The following is a 19,748-nucleotide window of genomic DNA, read 5'->3' as shown; positions in this document are numbered from 1 at the left end:
CCCACACACACATTCATATTTAAAACATGATTAAAAACCTAAACTTCGGGCTTCCCTGGTGGCGCAGTGGTTGAGAGTCCGCCTGCCGATGCAGGGGACGTGGGTTCGTGCCCCAGTCCAGGAAGATCTCACGTGCCGCAGAGCGGCTGGGCCCGTGAGCCATGGCCGCTGAGCCTGCGCGTCCGGAGCCTGTGCTCCGCAATGGGAGAGGCCACAACAGTGAGAGGCCCATGCACCGCAAAAAAAAAAAAAACCAAAACCTAAACTTCAGTGCTTGCCCTCTTGACTGGTAATGGAAAGACTGCAACATTGCATGTGGTAGGATTCCTCTTAGGATTACCCTGTGCAGATTATCCGCTGATCCCACATCATTAGCCAGTCCAATAACACAAGGCTGAACAACTGTACTTCCCTCTGGTAAACATGCTAAACTTTGAGCAATAACTCATTGGATAGCTGATCCCAATTCATAGCCACATGGCTAATTAAAGGGCATGTGATTTCTCAGAATATAGAGTACCCTAGTTCTATCGACAATCTTTTGAGTACAACACTGTATAACAAAGTCAGAGATTTCCAAATGGCCCTATACACAACGCAGCACACACTTGTCACATATAGTGCAAATGGCACTATTACCTGCAGTGTTAGAGCCCAAAACAACCTGAGGGCTGTACCACCACCTCAGGTACCTAACTGAGCAACCAAGCCGACTTTGTACAGTTGCAACATATAGATATCTATGACCTCCCACAAATCTGAAGCTTGTGAAGCTTATGGGTTTTGTTGTTGACAATCGTTTTACACTAGAGTCATCCGGATTTTGATGCAGATTTTAGTATGAGTGATATTCTTAGTTATCAATTTTATGTTTTCCTTCAAAACACTGAAAATGTAAATGCCAAAGATAGGCAGCACCAGATCACTGTAAAGTTATCAGTAGAAGCCCGTGAGACACAAAGTTAAGCAGTCTTTAAGAATATTAGACCAAAAACTGATTCCTCAAAGAGAGGCAGAGAATTGGTTGAAATATATTTTAGCACTTCTTAGTGTCAAAGCTCCTGAAAAAAAATGCTTTTTATTTCACTGTTAAAAAACAAAAACAAAAAACTCCTTTCTAATAGAATCATGAATCTTCAGTTTTCTCCTTTATTAAGAAAAAAATGTTATGATTCAGGGGAACAAAATTCAAGTGAGCACTGATGACCTCACCTAGGCATTAAAACATATATATTGAGCTCTTCTTTCTTAAATGACAAAGGAACCATATTTCTCAAAATATACCACCCCCTTCTTTATAATTGTATGCTGGTCACTGCATCTAACTTCACCTTGCAATGATAAACAGACTTTCTTCTGGGTGAGAAATCCCTTAGGTGCACGGCTACCTAACATGTCTGTTATGATGATACAGGAGAGATTATATTTACATGCAAATAGATACATGAGACTTAATTAATAATTGTAAACATAAGCATAAACAGAGATGAACTATACTAGAGGGAGATATGTGAGAGAAAAGAGTTAAATTCAGTCAATATTGTACTTCTGAAAAAGACTCAAATATGAGAGAACCAAATGAGGGAACAGTCTAGAATGGTATTAAACTCCATTGTATAATATAAACAAAGCAAAATTATTCTTGCCCAATTACCAAATAATGGTATAGGACTACCACAGACCAATCACATTATAGAACAGTTGCTAGGTATAGTTCTCAAACCACTAAAAAGAAACACTGCACCAGTGATTGTGGGTATTTAATTTTAACCCTTGGTAGGAAGTGCAGAAGGGTGATTTTTCTCTTGTTCAGGAAATCAAAAAACAAGCAAGGCAGACTTCCCAGACTCAGCACAGACCCAACAGCTTTAAGCTGTTTCATAGATACACAGTTCGAACATTCCAGGAGAGAAAACTGTAATTTCCTAACCAATGATTTTTAAGGGGCAAAATTCCCTATTAACACAACCAAATTGACCATCAAATGGAGAGGTTAGAAAGCAAACCAGGCATAGTCCAGATAAGTCGCAACGTCTGGTGTAAAATTTAACCCCTTGGAGACAGAAATAACAGAATGCATCCATCAAGCACTTGGGTATTCTGCTTTATTGCTGAGCCTGGCCAGCCATAAGACCTTTTTTTTTTTGGCTGCCACAGAGATAATGCCACTAACGTGGGCTTGGAGAGGAGAGCCATATCTCCTCTAGCCAATTAAGGAGTGGCACGGACCAGGCTCGGACAGAGCCCCATGCCTGTGGCCACTCAGCACTTCCTTCTCGGTAGAGTGGGGAGAAGGGGAAGGAGACAGGAGACCGCAAGCCTCTTCCAGGGATACAGGGAATTCTCACAGAGGGTGGCAGATTCTTTACAAATGAAGTTCAATGAAAAACAGTCTCACCGCCAGAAGCCGAGGCACAAACAGACGATGCCCCATCCCCAGAAGTTCCAGCACTCGACACGCATACTCATTCACCAGCTTGTTCCTCTCGTCGTGCATGTCCTGGGACTTTTTGACAGGAGCTGTGAGCTTAGCAGCTGGGGCTGGGCAGGGCACCCCTTCTTCCATGAGCAGTAAGTAGTTATCCAGAATGAGAAAGCTGGATCTCTTATCCACAATTTTGAGAACTGCGGCGGGAGGGGAGCCAGGCTTAGGTCTCCCCAGGAGCACGCACAAGCCAGTCTGTGGTGGGAACTGCCAGCTAACGTCTCCACAAGAAAAACATTTTGGCTAAATTATCTACTGTGCAAGAGCCCCAAAGTAGACTGGAAATGAAATCAAATGCTGATCTAAATAAAAAAACAGCAAAAGCAAGCGAATGCAAGAAAATGGCCAAGAGTGATGCAGGAGAGTTCACATACATGTGTAAAAATGGACAAGCTGCTTAGAAGGGTCTAGCATGTGAGTGTGTGTGTGTGTGCTGTGTGTATGTGAGAGAGTGAGTGTGTGTGTGTGCGTGAGCAAAGAGCAGGAGCCAGGAAGCCAGGGCAGTTGTGAAGCTGCAAGGAGAAAAGGATGAGCTCATTGCAATCCTTGATTCGTGACAAGCAGCTCTGCTGTTGCTGCCTCTGCTGCTGCTGCCTCTCGCTGTGAATCAGTAATGAAGGGGTAGGGAAGGAAGGGGAGGGAAGAGAAGGAGGTAGGTGAATGAGCATGCAGAGTTTGTCTCGGGGGAGAATGCTGTAATAGGAAGCCAATGGCGAGCCGTTGGACAGATGCGCTTCCCCTCCCAGTCCACCTTCAATCAGTGTTAGGCTGACAGCTTATGCTGTTGAATCTTAAACCCACAGACAGATGAGCTAGCTTCTCCTAACATGTGATGCTCACAGAAAAATCAGACAGCCTGCCAGCTAAAAGGCTGACCTTTATTCACTCTTGCTTTCTAATAATGGTAACAGATACAAGTCTGATTTTTTTACTGCATATTTAAAGTGGGATGCTCCAATCCTTGTTAGATTACTGAAATCTCTAACAGAGCAGAGGCTTAGGGGAAAATGATAGAGTATGGACAGAAGAGCAAGGACTGAACATCCAAGAAACTACATGCCCTCGAGTTGAAGTGTTTATGCAATAATGACTTTTTGCAATGCTAGGATATGCAGAAGTATTTCAGCATTCTGGGAAGGCTAGCTGCAATTAAAAGGAAGATTATTTTTAATGTATTTTTATTTTTTATTGTGGTATAGTTGATGTATAGTATTATGTAAGTTTCAGGTGTACAACATAGCAAAAATGAAGACTCTTATAAATACACAATATGATAAAGCATAAAAACCTACAACATAATAATAAGAGTATACCTTTAAGGAACTAATAAAGTTGAGATTCTCAAAGCAAAAATAACTTTCCTAACCTAAAGACTGATAAACACTCACTTAATAGTTCAAAACATTGTTTTGATGCATTCTGGTCTAATCCTTCCCTTGTAATAGTATAACTTAGAGTTACTCACAGTTTAAAATTTTACAATCTTACTATTAAAGTTTTATATTAATTTCCTTGATGTGAACCATCAGTTTTAGCCAAATCAAGGCAGAAGGACAAGATCCCCTTTAAGGGTAGTTTCTTAACTTTATCCTAACAATTAACTACTATATATTGAGAATCTTGGAGCTACTGTTCTGTAGTTGGTCTCATATGGATACCAGACCAGTTTCTTCATGCAAGCTGTAGCATGGTGCAAAGACTAGTGGGGCTAAGACAGCTGGAGGAAGTTCCTTCTGAGTCTTAGTTTCCTATTTTGATAAGTTACAGATCTCTGCAAGTAAGAAAATAGAAACATTTATCAGCATACCTCTGTGATCTTGGTTAAGAAATACATTAATTACAGAATTGGGGATAAAGGGAAATACTGCCTTCCTTAAGAGAATACTGTTTGGTTTATTTTTCCAAAACCTCAGGTGAACAAAACTTTTTTGGGTTAAACATTTAAAGTATTAATTAACAAAATATCTTGAATAAGATATTTATATTTTGCTGTCAGACCTTCTATTTCTTCCAAAAATGATTTATTAAAAACCTATACATGGGCTTCCCTGGTGGCGCAGTGGTTGGGAGTCCGCCTGCTGGTGCAGGGGACATGGGTTCGCGCCCCGGTCCGGGAGGATCCCATATGCCGCGGAGTGGCTGGGCCCGTGAGCCATGGCCGCTGAGCCTGCGCATCCAGAGCCTGTGCTCCCCAACGGGAGAGGCCACAACAGTGAGAGGCCCGCGTACCGCAAAAAAAAAAAAAAAAAAAAATCCAATTAAAAAAAACCTATACAAAGTAAAGATTTTAATGTACAATGATAAAAGCCATTAGAATATGATATGTATATATATATGTGTGTGCGTGTGTTGTGTGTATATATATATATATATATATATATATATATATATATAAATATATATATAAAGTTCAGATCCTTGAGATTTTGGAGGAAATGTCTTATGGGCTACCCAGTGTGGGAGTTGGTTTAGCCAGAAGTGGGGAAGAGGGAAGAGGTTCTGGGTCTCTCATTACTCGAGCCCCCTGCCCTCCCCCCATCAGCAACAACAGCTCCATTTTTATCTTATTTACACAGTGAAGTTCTGCATGAGATTTTGTTTGAAAAGACTGTGCTACTGCTGTGTAAGTGTGAAAAGCACTGCCATAGAAGCTTTACATTGAAGAGCAAGGGACATTTTGACTTGCAAACGAAGAAAAAATTCAGTGACTCCTTGGCTTATAGGATTTTTTATGATTTATTTTTTTTAAAAGATAGGGTAGATGTTTCCATCCATCTGACTTGGTCTCAAAGACCACTAGCAGAAGCTTTTTTTTTTTTTTTTACTTATATAAACCAGAAACAAAAAATTTATTTCCCAAAAGGAATTAAATTAAAAAATTAATCAAAAGACTATGGAACTGGTTTGGCTCTGATGCTCACAAAAGAAGTTAAAACTATATGCACTAAATATTAAATGTAATAATTAAAATATGATAGTTTAATGAGCAAAACAAAGTTACACTTAAAAGATTTAGGTTCATTTAACAAAATGCTGTGTAAAAGGCACTACAAACCAGTGGTCATGTGTTTCAGTTTTCCCAATCTCTCCATTATCCTTCCCCTCAAATACGTATTATCCTCGAGGAGGTAAAAGGTACAGGCTCAGCTGCAGGCTCTGAGTGGGCCCTGCTGGGATGGAAGAAGTCGTTTTCGGCAGCAGGGTCCAGGGCACACCTACCCCAATGAGGCTGAGGAACTGTCACACCAGGGGCCTATAGAAGGCACTGGGGATTAGAGGAGTGGAGAGCCTGAGGAAGAACAGGAAGAAATGGGGGCAGGTCCAGCTAGCTGCTCCTACCAGCCCCTGAACCAAGACCCCGAACCAGAAGGGGCAGAGCTGGCACCAGTGCGGGGTGCAGAAGATGGAGCTGCTGACGTCCAGGGTTGGAACTAAGGCCCTAGGGCTTCATTCCCGGGACAGGCCAGCAGAGAATGAGGATGAAGATGAGGAGGGAGCTACAGCACTGAGCAGCCACAACTCTACAGTCATGGACCCAGAACATGCAGAGTTGGTGAAAAGGGCGAAGGAGGTGATATCAAATGCCCAGTGGGAAGATGTGGTACAGAAGGCCCTCCGAGCCTGGCAGGTGTCCCCTGCCTGCCAATGACCGCACTGAGAGCTGCCTCATCTCCCTGCATTCCAGGGCGGATCATATCCCAGGTTGTAATGTTCATCCCCATGCTCCCACCCCCCTTTCCACATCAAGGTAAACCAGACTTCTTCTCAGAGACTTATTAATTCAGTTCTATACAAATGGGGACATCAGCCCAAGCCCAACCCACCTTAGCATGTATCACTCTATGGAGAATAAAAGCACCCCCTTCCAAAAAATAAAAGAAAAGAAAGAAAGCATCATCCTTGCCTTCAAAATTTCCATAATTTTCCAACCCTGGTCGTGTTTTCAGGTTGTCCCTTGAGAACAGGCTGTTGATCAGTATCAGGTAAAATAACTCTTCTAGAATATCACTTGGCAAAAAGAAAGAATGTATTCTAGCGATTTTTGAAGCCCTACGAGAGTGAGTAATCTCAGTGAGCATTTCCCCTTATGCCTCCCCAACTCCCCAAGTAATTTATTTATTGCTGATCAGATTCAGCAATAAATAGAGCGTACTTATAACTCAAAGATAAATTTTTGAGTTATAAAGTAGTCCAAAAATGAAACTAATGATAGAAAAGAAACTCTTCTGAATTAACCAGTTAATAATACATGATTTCTCATATTTCTTTATACTATCATAAAGGAGATTTTAAAAAAATCTCTATGAAGGAAGTTCAACAGCAAATTGAAGATAATATGGGAAATTTGGATGAATGATCCAATGAGGCAGAGTGAGAGAAAGGTAAAGAGGGCAAGGCAGTGGTCCCAAAGCCATGGTCTAAAGAACAGCAGCCTCACTCTGGAGTGCTAGAAGCAGGTAGATGGTGGTGCAGTGCTAATTAGAGCCCTGAGCTTGAGTGCTCTACCTGAGCCACTCCACTCACTGATTGTGGACATGTGCAGGACATAAATAGATTTCCATTGTAAAGTGAAAAGATACTTGACTTAATTTATGGAACTGTAATTAAGAACAGTAAGTGCACAGTAACACAAGAAGTAGTTTCTTCAAGGGTTACAAAGGTGAAAAAGGAAAACACTTTCCAATCTGTAGGCGCTTAAAATCCAGGAGGCATTCAAACACAGAGATAAAGCAGGATGTGGACACTGTAAAAGGAGGAACACACTGTGTGTTATGATCTAATCATGTCTTTGTTGTCCACAGTGAATACAGGCAAAAGTGGGTTTAGACTAGTGGGACTGTCCTGGACCCAAATGTAAGAGTAATGAGAATTAAACATATTTCTAAGAGCAAAGCAGGGCATTGTTTATTACATCATCTTTTAGTCACATTTACTGGCTGAAAGACATGGGTAAATTACTACCCTCTGGGACTCTGTAAAAAGGCAGTATCACCTACCTAGTCAAGTTGCTCTGAAAATTTAATAAGTTAATGTATGTAAAGGAATATTTCATAGTGCCTAGCACAGGGTGGGTACCAGATAACCAGTAATTTCCTTCATTCTTTCTATGAAGTCAGGAGAAGAGGAGAGCAAGTGTAAAAGCATTTTGTTCATCTGGGTTAGGGTTTAGAAAGACAAAAGACTCTGGATGTATTAACATTAGAAAAAGAGTTTGCCAGTATATACAATGGAATATTACTCAGCCATAAAAAGAAATGAAATTGAGTTTTTGTAGTGAGGTGGGTGGACCTAGTCTGTCATACAGAGTGAAGTTAAGTCAGAAAGAGAAAAACAAACACCATATGCTAACACATATATATGGAATCTTTGGTTTTTTGTGTGTTTTTTTGCGGTACGCGGGCCTCTCACTGTTGTGGCCTCTCCCGTTGCGGACTACAGGCTCCGGACGCGCAGGCTCAGCGGCTATGGCTCACGGGCCCAGCCGCTCCGTGGCATGTGGGATCTTCCCAGACTGGGGCACGAACCCGCATCCCCTGCATCGGCAGGCAGACTCTCAACCACTGCACCACCAGGGAAGCCCTATATATGGAATCTTAAAAAAAAAAAAAAAGGTTCTGAAAAACCTAGGGGCGGGACAGGAATAAAGACGCAGACCTAGAGAATGGACTTGAGGACACGGGGAGGGGGAAGGGTAAGCTGGGACAAAGTGAGAGAGTGGCATGGACATATATACACTACCAAACATAAAATAGATAGCTAGTGGGAAGCAGCCGCATAGCACAGGGAGATCAGCTTGGTGCTTTGTGACCACCTAGAGGGGTGGGATAGGGAGGGTGGGAGGGAGGGAGATGCAAGAGGGAGGAGATATGGGGATATATATATGTGTGTAGCTGATTCACTTTGTTATACAGCAGAAACTAACACACCATTGTAAAGCAATTATACTCCAATAAAGATGTTAAAAAAAAAGAAAAAGAGTTAGCCAAACACTGATAAAAGACACTCCTGTAAGATCAACTGCCTCTTCAGTTCACCTTTAAGATTTAGACAGCTAATAATAAGTAGCAAAGGATCCATGCTCTTCTGAACTAGGAGAGGTAGAACAGCAAAAACTCAATTCTCTGCCTATTTCTTTTTTGTCTTCTAGACTACTTTTTAAAAGATGAGCCCTCAATAATTTGGCAAGTTCCTAAAATCCAACAGGTTAAATAAAGGTGACACAGTGAGTAGTCTGGTATTTTGGTACTGTAGAATCCCAGGCAACTCACACTCTGCCATTCAAGTCTTGGTTCTTCTCAGCACTGTCCTATATGCTTCTGGAGGTAGAAAGGTACATCAGATGCTTCTTCTAACTTTATGCATTATTCAAGCTACTTGAAGAAAAGGCTAAAATGAAATGTCAATGAGACTGAGCATACAAGTTATATCACAGGGAAATGAGTCTCATCATCTTATAGTTGGAACTCAACACACTGAGGAATTAGACTTCAAAATAAGAAAGTACATAGTTAACTGACACCGTGGTGGGTACTTCAGGTAACCAGACTGTTGGAACTCAAAAGGAAAAAAGATTCCTATAAAATATTATAGACTTACTAATTTTTTAGGAATGTTCTGACCTCTTGTGATACTTCAAGCATAACTATTTTAAAGGAGTTTTTTGTTTTGTTTCTGTTTTTCAATAGAAGAGAGAACTTTCCCCCACCAAAAGCAATTTAATAACATTCTGAATAGTCATGGTAGTATCACTATTACCTTATTACCTACTCTTGTGATCAGATTTAAGAACAATGCCTTTATTAATGCAAGAACTTCTTCTACAGTCTCTTTGAGAGTTAGTCATTTTGCCTCTGCTTCCTTATCTTCATTGACAATTAGCTGAAAAGGCTGCCTACTTTTATTACTGGACATTTATATTTGTTTAAAAAGGACTACTTATGGTAAGCTAGAAATCTGAAGCTTCCAGTCACTCACCTGAGGCACATACTTTATAACAACACAGAATGGGTCGACTTTTTTCCATGTGATGTTAGTTAAAATATCTGAACACAGTTTCCTTTTCTTGAAGCTAATTATCCCTGGTGTTAACTAGGCCTCCTATGAGCTGGTTTCTGCACCATTCTAGACTGTCCTACTTCCTGCTCCAAGGAGACACTTTTCTTGGACAGTGTCTCTCAATAAAGTTTCAATATTACCATCACTGACATACTCGACACTCTAGATATGATAACAGAATCATGAAATAATGCAACGTTGTTAGACCCTAGAAACATCAAAGTCTAACAAGTTCGTCCTATTGATGAAAAGAGTGAGGCGGCAGATACGTGACTTGCTCACAATCGTAAAACTTGTCTGAGGTAGAGCCAGGAAGCCAAGATCCCAGAGCCCTGCTACACAGCAGAGAACCTAGCATTTCCAGCTCTGTAACTTGCTCTCTTTCAATTAATGTAGCCCATTAAAAAAAAACTATCTCATTAGGAAGACTGTGCTCCACCATTTTACTCCACATGGAATTGGTCCGGAGCCTGTGCCTGCCATCTGGTATGAAAGAACCTAAGATTCTTAGATCTGAGTTGAGAGGAGGCTTCCAAAAGCCTGCCTTGAGAATAGTCACTTCTAAACACACACCTGTGATAATAAAGCACATCTGCCTTCGTAATTTTTAACTGTGAAGCACCGTCTCTTTTTTTAAAAAATTAATTTATTTATTTTTGGCTGAGTTGGCTCTTTGTTGCTGCATGCGGGCTTTTCTCTAGTTGCTGCGAGCGGGGGCTACTCTTTGTTCGGGTGCGTGGGTTTCTCATTGCAGTGGCTCCTCTTGTTGTGGAGCATGGGCTCTTCAGTAGTTGTGGCTCGTGGGCTCTAGGATGCAGGCTCAGTAGTTGTGGTGCACAGGCTTAGTTGCTCTGTGGCATGTAGGATCTTCCCGGACCGGGGCTCGAACCCATGTCCCCTGCATTGGCAGGTGGATTCTTAACCACTGCGCCACCAGGGAAGCCCCTCTCTTTTTCAGTCAAACAGAGAAGCTACATCCTTGGCCGCTCCGTCACAGTGTCTACATAACAGCAGCTTTTTTGAAGCCATGTTAGTGATGCAGGCTTAACAATGGAAGCCTATCTCACTTCATTTATCCGCTCCTCTGGACAGTTTGTATGAGGCTCCTCTTTATTTCCAAGTTTAAGCAGAAGGCATAAATTAATGTTAGCAGAGGCCTGTTTTTTAATTTTAAGTTGATCAGATTAAAATTATGACATGGAATCTAGACTATTCCTTGATGCTCTCAAGCTAGATCAGCATTTTACCTTTGTGTGTGTATGTGTGTGTTGTCATTGTTGAAAATAATGAGGTGCTATATTCATTTTGATAAGTTGTGAACTGCCTCTACCTCCTTCCCATGGTCCATCTCCAGTTCTCTATTAAATTTGCTATCTTTGGCATCTTCGTGTTACATAGAATGCTAGGTGTATTTTAACATCTGTCTCTGTGAAAAATAGTATTTTCAGTGGAGGAGTTATATGGGTCAGCCCATGTATTAGCAAGTGAATTTGTCTCCACAAAATGAATATGTCAAGATGGGGACATTCTTTTTTTTTTTTTGAATAGACAAGTCCATATTCTGAAATAAAGATGGTGATAGATTGTACAGCCATACTATTTCCCTCTCCCTACCTCCCACTCATGGCTTCAAAAGGGTTCAGTAGACTTTCAGAGGTAGCAAACAGGTGAGAGTGGAGGTGATTTTTCCTCCACTTTCATTGGACGTGACTGGATTCCTCTCCACCTCCCTTGTGAGCTCAGCACTCCTATACAAGATGTCTTGTATGATGATAGTAACAAGTGAACAGGTGTGTACAGGTCTTTCCTGCTTGGTGGGCTCCTTTCTCTACCTCATACGCATATTTGTTCCAAGCAGGGCCTAACAAAACAACTTATACACCACAGAGTCTTGGTAAATATTTCAGTGACTAAAAGTATGAATAATAATAGTTACCATTTATTTAGTATCTATGACAGCCATAAACTATGCCAAGCCCTTAGAGTATGCAGTATTGCAATTAATCTTAACAACAAATTACACTCATTTTACATAGGAGACACCTAAGCTTAGAAAAGTTAAGTGACTTGCCAGAGATCATGTAGCTACTAAGTGGTAACTGCAACTATAATTTACACATCTGCTATATAAGTGTTTTAAATCTAATTTGAGTTATTTGAAACAATGAAGGAGGTAGAGTTAAACAGGCTAGATCCTAAAAGCTAATCAAGTTAGTCCAGTGGAAACAACAGGATTTTCACAGTCCAGTCACTATGAATACATAGAGGGACTAATGTGTCTTGGTTCTAAAAGAAATGACAAAAACAAAGCAAAAACTTATGCTCACTGGTGATCTTCTCCATACCTTTCTTTTTTTACTACTACTGAACAACCCAATCCTGAGATCAGCCCTCTCTCCAGAGCTCCCAATCTGTATATCTATCTCCTTGCTGGATAAACGCAGCCTCACACGCAAATTAATCCCGGCATGTCCAAAGTCACCATTTCTTCCCCAATGCAGTTCCTCCTCCTACATTTCCTATCCTAGCAAAGAGTGTCCTCATCTACCCAATTATACCAGCAGACATCTGGGGGTCATCCTTGAGTACTCTTTTTACCTCCACTTCCCATACTCAACCCTATCATTCAAGTCTGGTTGATTTAACCTCCTCACCATCTCTCAAAACTATCCCCTCTTCTCCATTCCCATCTCTTCTGATTTGAGCTCACCCCTTAGTATGACACGCTGGGACGTCTACCAGCTGCAATACTCAAGTTACTTGAAGTTCCCCTGCACACACCAGGTAACTGCATACCTCAATGTCTTTGTTCTTGCTTTCTCCTTTTCTTGAACTGTTTTTCCCCTCTAGTTCACTTACCTTTTCCTAATTTGTTTTTATTTATTTATTTACTTGGTTGAACCAGGTCTTAGTTGCAGCAGGCAGGCTCATTAGCTGTGGCATGCAAACTCTTAGTTGCAGCATGCATGTGGGATCTAGTTCCCTGACCAGGGATCGAACCCAGCCCCCTGCATTGGGAGCACAGAGACTTAACCACTGTGCCACCAGGGAAGTCCCACCTTTTCCTAATTCATTAAAACTAAACTGTGGTATTACCTCCTGCAGGAACCCTCCCTCAATCCTAGGGTTGGGGTACATGGCCTTCCCGCTTGTTCTCTTTCCACCCTTGCTGTCTGTCTCATAACATTTGCAGGCTTGTACTTTAATGATCTGCACTGAAATCAACACTTAGGGTCCTTCTCCCCTACTAAGGCACTTAGAGATAGGTATCATGTATTATCCTTTTTGTCCTAAAAACTTAGCAGAGGCAATTACTTAACACATAGTGGCTATCCCAAAAGTGTATGTTGAAATGGTTCAGCATTCAAAATGGATAAAATATGATTATTATTCATGGGAGGGGTAGATAAGCATTTCTCTGATTAGAAATATTGACACTTTAATATTTCTCAGCCTTTAAAAATGTTCTTCCCTCTTTCTAGAATGTTTTCCTCCATTATTTTTCCTTTAAAAATTTTAACAATCCTGGGGCTTCCCTGGTGGCACAGTGGTTGAGAGTCTGCCTGCAGATGCAGGGGACACGGGTTCGTGCCCTGGTCTGGGAAGATCCCACATGCCGCGGAGCGGCTGGGCCCATGAGCCATGGCCGCTGAGCCTGCGTGTCCGGAGCCTGTGCTCCACAAGGGGAGAGGCCACAACAGTGAGAGGCCTGTGTACCGCAAAAAAAAAAAAAGAAAAAAATTAACAATCCTGCAAATTGATGTCATGGAAAAAACAAAAGCTAAGATGTCAGAGAGATCTGGATTTAAAACCACAACTTCAAGTCTAATTAGCTACATGATTTCAGTAAAGTTAGCCTCTTTGAGTCTTAATTTTTATGAAGAAAATGAGGTTTAATATAGTAATATTATGAAGTTGCTAATGTTATTAACATTTGTGACATTTCTAGCTTGGTAAACTGGCGTGATAGTAAAGATATTAACTGATAGGGAAAGCACTGGGGACAGGAAAGTATGGAGGATGAATGCAGTTAGTGAGGAACATGTGGTAATCCACTGGAGATGTTCCATAGGCCATGGGAAATAGAATCTGGAGCCAAGAGATGGGTTTAGGAATCACTGGTAGCCATACGCAAGATGGAACATGGGAATAAATGAAGTAAATTAGGGAAATACAGAAGTCATGAAGAGATGTTCTACAGTATACCTTGATATTCTTAATCATCCCAGATGTAATTTAATAACTAGTTGTATAATTATACTGTTAGGGAAATTAATCTACCCTACCAGACAGAAAGTTCCATAAGGGTAGGCATTGCATTAGCTTCACTCACTAGTATTTTTCCAGCACTCAGTACAGTAATTATCTATACAAGGAGCTCAGGAAATGCTTACTGAGTTGATGAATGGTTGCATTGCATATAATACTCACCAATGGGCTTTCTAATCATTTGCTTTTGAAATTTGGTGACCTAAATAAATGGTAATGTGAGAATATAAATTCCTAATGAAAATGTCCTGAGGTGGGGGTAAAAATAAAAATCTCACAAGTTCCTGTTGTGGGCCAGACATTGTGCCATCTGCTTCTATACACGATCTCACTTCATTCTCATAATGTGCTGTAGTAAAATCATAGCTAAAATAAATGATTTGCTCATGATGTGAAAAATCAGTTTGCTCCATCTCTACAACATCCTTGATTTCTCACTTTCCCTCAACCTTCCAAATCCAATTTATCTAAATATGTCAGCCCTGTCAGCCCTATCTACAAAGCTATCTTAAATCTGTCCTCTTTCTCCATCTTAATTGTCACTACCTTGGTCTAAGCTACCATCATTTCCTGACTGGTCTTGAAATAACATCTTAACTAGTCTCCATGCTTCTATTCTTGCTTTTCTTTTTATTCTTTAAATTTTTTATTTATATTATTTATTATTTATTTTTTGGCTGCATTGGGTCTTCGTTGCTGCACGTGGGCTTTCTCTAGCTGTGGCGAGCGGGGGCTACTCTTCGTTGTGGTGCACGGTCTTCTCACTGTGGTGGCTTGTCTTGTTGCGGAGCACGGGTTCTAGGTGCACGGGCTTCAGTAGTTGTGGCACGTGGGCTCAGTAGTTGTAGCTCGCGGGCTCTAGAGCACAGGCTCAGTAGCTGTGGCGCATGGGCCCAGTTGCTCCACGGCATGTGGGATCTTCCCAGACCAGGGCTTGAACCCATGTACCCTGCATTGGCAGGTGGATTCTTAACCACTGTACCACCAGGGAAGCCCTGTTCTCTCCTCTTTTCAATCCACATTCCACACACCAGAATTCCTGAATCAAAACAATGTCTTAAAACCATAAATCATATCAAATTTCTTCCTGCTTAAAACTTACACTGGCTTCCCATGTTACCCAAATGCCAATGCATTTCTATTCCTTATGTGTCTCTGCTGAACTGGCCACTGCCTCGATCTCTGACCACATCTCCTTCCTCTTTATAGCTTGCTCACTTCCTCACTAGGCTTCAGTCACAATGGCCTCCTTTCTGTTTTGAATATACGTTTTGAATATACAAAGCTTTTCCTGCCTCAGGGCCTTTATTTATTTATTTTTTTTTTTAATTTATTTTTGGCTGCATTGGGTCTTCATTGCTGCGCGTGGGCTTTCTCTAGTTGCGGTGAGCAGGGGCTACTCTTCATTGCGGTGCATGGGCTTCTCATTGTAGTGGCTTCTCTTGTTGCAGAGCACGGGCTTCAATAGCTGTGGCTCACGGACTCTAGAGCACAGGCTCAGTAGTTGTGGCGCACAGGCTTAGTTGCTCTGCGGCATGTGGGATCTTCCTGGACCAGGGCTTGAACTTCACCGTGTCCCCTGCATGGGCAGGTGGATTCTTAACCACTGCGCCACCAGGGAAGCCCCTGACTCAGGGCCTTTGAGCTTGCTGTTGCCTCTGATTTTCGTAAGGCTGGTTCCACTTCATCATTCAACTCAAATGTTATTTTGCTCACAGAGGACTTTTCTTACCATCTTATCTGGTGGCGGGTAGTAACACATTAGACTCCTTTGTATTATTTCTTTCATGACATTTATTACTATTTGAAATTGTTTACTTCTTTCTTATGTATTTTCTTTCTCTGCAGCTGTAAAATATAATGACAAAGCTCACAGGGGAGAGGAGAGAGACCTTTTAAATTATCTTGATTGACAAGTTATTCGACAAATATAACCATAAAATAAGATTCTTGCCTCAGCTTCTTTCATTAATTAATTCATTCATTTTTACTTTAAAAGATTATTACTTTACTGGGCCTTTTGAATCTCTCTTTTCTTTAGCAAGCAATAGCCAACTAAAGTGACCCCTTGACATATTTAGATTTAATATTTATTGCTTCAGCTCCCTGAGAGACCCCATGAGGCCACAACATAGCACCTTGTGGGTTTGCTAAGGAATGAATTTAGTTACTTTCATGTAGCAGATGGTGAGTAAGCTTTGCTTATAGAGTCATTCTCAGTTATTATATGTTCTTATAGGAAGGCAGTTATTTTATCTCAATTTTATTAATAAACTGAATAAGAAACCATAGTGGTATTAAAAAATTAGGATATTAAGGGCTTCCCTGGTGGCGCAGTGGTTGACAGTCCACCTGCCGATGCAGGGGACGCGGGTTCATGCCCCGGTCTGGGAGGATCCCGCGTGCCGCGGAGCGGCTGGGCCCGTGGGCCATGGCCGCTGAGCCTGCGCGTCCAGAGCCTGTGTTCCGCAACGGGAGAGGCCACAGCAGTGAGAGGCCCGCGTACCGCAAAAAAAAAAAAAAATTAGGAAATTTAAGAGCATCCTAGAATATAGTCTTCATAAATGTCAAGTTGTTTCCCCAAATCTATGTCTATACACATTAAAGAAAAAGACGATACTCCAACTAAATTGGTCTACCTGGTTAACTACAGTAATGCCATGATTAATAACAAATGTTATGCTTCCAAAAAGCCTACTATTAATCTATAACCATGATAAAGACTGGCCACAGAAAAATGCAGAAACCATTTTAGACATGAAAGTAGCTGAGTCACTGTGGCTTTTGGTAAAGGAGAGGTTTCTATATTTAAAAACAAAGATATCATAATATTGGTTTTTAAAGTGTCCTGCAAGCTGTGGATAATATATGCTATATAACTGTTGACTTATCTTAGGAAGGAGGAAGAAATTAAACACAAAACAACCAGAAACAGCCCTTAAGCCCAGTGTGGACAGAGAGGAATAAATGAACCCTGGGGCAAGGGATGAAAGAGGAAATATTCCATTCTTTTTGTATATATCATGAGCCCAGAGTTGTGCCTGGTGCTAGGTAGAATACAAAACTAGCACACAATGGCATCTTAGACTTTATGGTAGAGACAAGACCCATGAGCAGGACAATTAGGAGGTCCACGTGACACTGTGTAATAATGTGCCCAGTAGGTACAGTTGAGGCCAGAAGGTACATCTGAAGCTAGATTATGATGAAAATGAAATGCTAGAGGATGCACTTACAGCGGACAACAGACAGGTGAAGAATACAGTGAAGACAATTTTTAGAATGACTAATCTGGTAGCATAGGTCAAGGGAGTTTAAGAGAGGAAGACATCGAAGGTAGATAAGTCATAAAGCTCTTGCAGTATGCCAAATGTGAGAAAATGAGAGCCTGGACTGGTGTGGTTGTCATGGAAACAGAGCCAAGCTTGAATCTGAGAAGCCTTATGAAGGAATAACAGCTCTTCGTTATCTTTGTGTAACTTTCCAAGTATATGTAGCTTATTATGTCCTCCTTTATATAACTCACTGATACAAAACTGCCAGAGATAATATTCTTTACCAAGTCAGGGGAAAAGGTCCACCATGGAGAAAACACCTATGATATACGAACAAGGTGGCTCTCTTTTTTTTTTTTTTTTTACATCTTTATTAGAGTATAATTGCTTTACAATGGTGTGTTAGTTTCTGCTTTAAAACAAAGTGAATCAGTTATACATATACATATGTTCCCATATTTCTTCCCTCTTGCGTCTCCCTCCCTCCCACTCTCCCTATCCAACCCCTCCAGGTGGTCAAGAAGCACCGAGCTGATCTCCCTGTGCTATGTGGCTGCTTCCCACTACCTATTTTACATTTGGTAGTGTATATATGTCAGTGCCACTCTCTCACTTCTTCCCAGCTTACCCTTCCCCCTCCCCACATCCTCAAGTCCATTCTCTAGTAGGTCTGTGTCTTTATTCCTGTCTTACCTGTAGGTTCTTCATGACATTTTTTTCTTAAATTCCATATATATATGTTAGCATACTGTATTTGTCTTTCTCTTTCAGACTTACTTCACTCTGTATGACAGACTCTAGGTCTATCCACCTCATTACAAATAGCTCAATTTCATTTCTTTTTATGGCTGAGTAATATTCCATTGTATATATGTGCCACATCTCCTTTATCCATTCATCTGATGGTGGACACTTATGTTGTTTCCATCTCCTGGCTATTGTAAATAGAACTGCAATGAACATTTTGGTACATGACTCTTTTTGAATTATGGTTTTCTCAGGGTATATGCCCAGTAGTGGGATTGCTGGGTCATATGGTAGTTCTATTTGTAGTATTTTAAGGAACCTCCATACTGTTCTCCACAGTGGCTGTACCAATCCATATTCCCACCAACAGTGCAAGAGTGTATCCTTCTCTCCACACCCTCTCCAGCATTTACTGTTTCTAGATTTTTTGATGATGGCCATTCTGACTGGTGTGAGATGATATCTCATTGTAGTTTTGATTTGCATTTCTCTAATGATTAATGATGTTGAGCATTCTTTCATGTGTTTGTTGGCAGTCTGTATATCTTCTTTGCAGAAATGTCTATTTAGGTCTTCTGCCCACTTTTGGATTGGGTTGTTTGTTTTTTTGTTCTTGAGCTGCATGAGCTGCTTATAAATTTTGGAGATTAATCCTTTGTCAGTTGCTTCATTTGCAAATATTTTCTCCCATTCTGAGGGTTGTCTTTTGGTCTTGTTTATGGTTTCCTTTGCTGTGCAAAAGCTTTGAAGTTTCATTAGGTCCCATTTGTTGATTTTTGTTTTTATTTACATTTCTCTAGGAGGTGGGTCAAAAAGGATCTTGCTGGGATTTATGTCATAGAGTGTTCTGCCTATGTTTTCCTCTAAGAGTTTGATAGTTCCTGGCCTTACATTTAGGTTTTTAATCCATTATGAGCTTATTTTTGTGTATGGTGTTAGGGATTGATCTAATCTCATACTTTTACATGTACCTCTCGAGTTTTCCCAGCACCACTTGTTGAAGAGGCTGTCTTGTCTCCACTGTACATTCCTGCCTCCTTTATCAAAGATAAGGTGACCATATGTGCGTGGGTTTATCTCTGGGCTTTCTATCCTGTTCCATTGATCTATCTTTCTGTTTTTGTGCCAGTACCATACTGTCTTGATTACTGTAGCTTTGTAGTATAGTCTGAAGTCAGGGAGCCTGATTCCTCCATCTCCGTTTTTCGTTCTCAAGATTGCTTTGGCTATTTGGGGTCTTTAGTGTTTCCATACAAACTGTGAAATTTTTTGTTCTAGTTCTGTGAAAAACGCCAGGGGTAGTATGATAGGGATTGCATTGAATCTGTAGATTGCTTTGGGTAGTAGAGTCATTTTCACCATGTTGATTCTTCCAATCCAAGAACATGGTATCATGGTATATCTCTCCATCTATTTGTATCATTTTTAATTTCTTTCATCAGTGTCTTATAATTTTCTGCATAGAGGTCTTTTGTCTCCTTAGGTAGGTTTATTCGTAGATATTTTATTCTCTTTGTTGCAATGGTAAATGGGAGTGTTTTCTTTTTTTTTCTTTTTTTTAATAAATTTATTTGTTTATTTTATTTTTGGCTGTGTTGGATCTTCGTTTCTGTGTGAGGGCCTTCTCTAGTTGCGGCAAGCGGGGGCCACTCTTCAACGCGGTGCGCGGGCCTCTCACTGTCGCGCCTCTCTTGTTGCGGGGCACAGGCTCCAGACACACAGGCTCAGTAGTTGTGGCTCACAGGCCTAGTTGCTCCGTGGCATGTGGGATCTTCCCAGACCAGGGCTCGACCCCATGTCCCCTGCATTGGCAGGCAGATTTTCAACCACTGCGCCACCAGGGAAGCCCGGGAGTGTTTTCTTGATTTCACTTTCAGATTTTTCATCATTAGTGTATAGGAATGCCAGAGATTTCT

General features: G+C 41.1%; 1 protein-coding gene across 4 annotated transcripts in view; it reads right to left on the bottom strand.

Annotated features, from left to right (window-relative positions):
- The window catches only part of RABGAP1L (RAB GTPase activating protein 1 like), a 619,828-nt gene that overhangs the window by 134,985 nt on the left and 465,095 nt on the right, over positions 1 to 19,748 (bottom strand). The window contains exon 1 of one of the 4 annotated variants that reach the window (XM_065882786.1): positions 2,399 to 3,079. The exons of 2 other annotated variants lie outside the window; for them this stretch is intronic. In XM_065882786.1, coding sequence (XP_065738858.1) covers positions 2,399 to 2,566 — 168 coding nt within the window. In that variant the 5' untranslated portion in view covers positions 2,567 to 3,079. Of the gene's footprint in view, positions 1 to 2,398; positions 3,080 to 19,748 lie in introns of those variants that run through there. One more of the 4 variants, XM_065882802.1, reaches the window with a different exon arrangement.

Source organism: Phocoena phocoena, chromosome 1, assembly GCF_963924675.1.
Source record: "Phocoena phocoena chromosome 1, mPhoPho1.1, whole genome shotgun sequence".
NCBI lineage: Eukaryota > Metazoa > Chordata > Mammalia > Artiodactyla > Phocoenidae > Phocoena > Phocoena phocoena.
The sequence above is the reverse complement of the archived record's forward strand: the minus strand, read 5'-3'. Positions and strand labels throughout refer to the sequence as shown.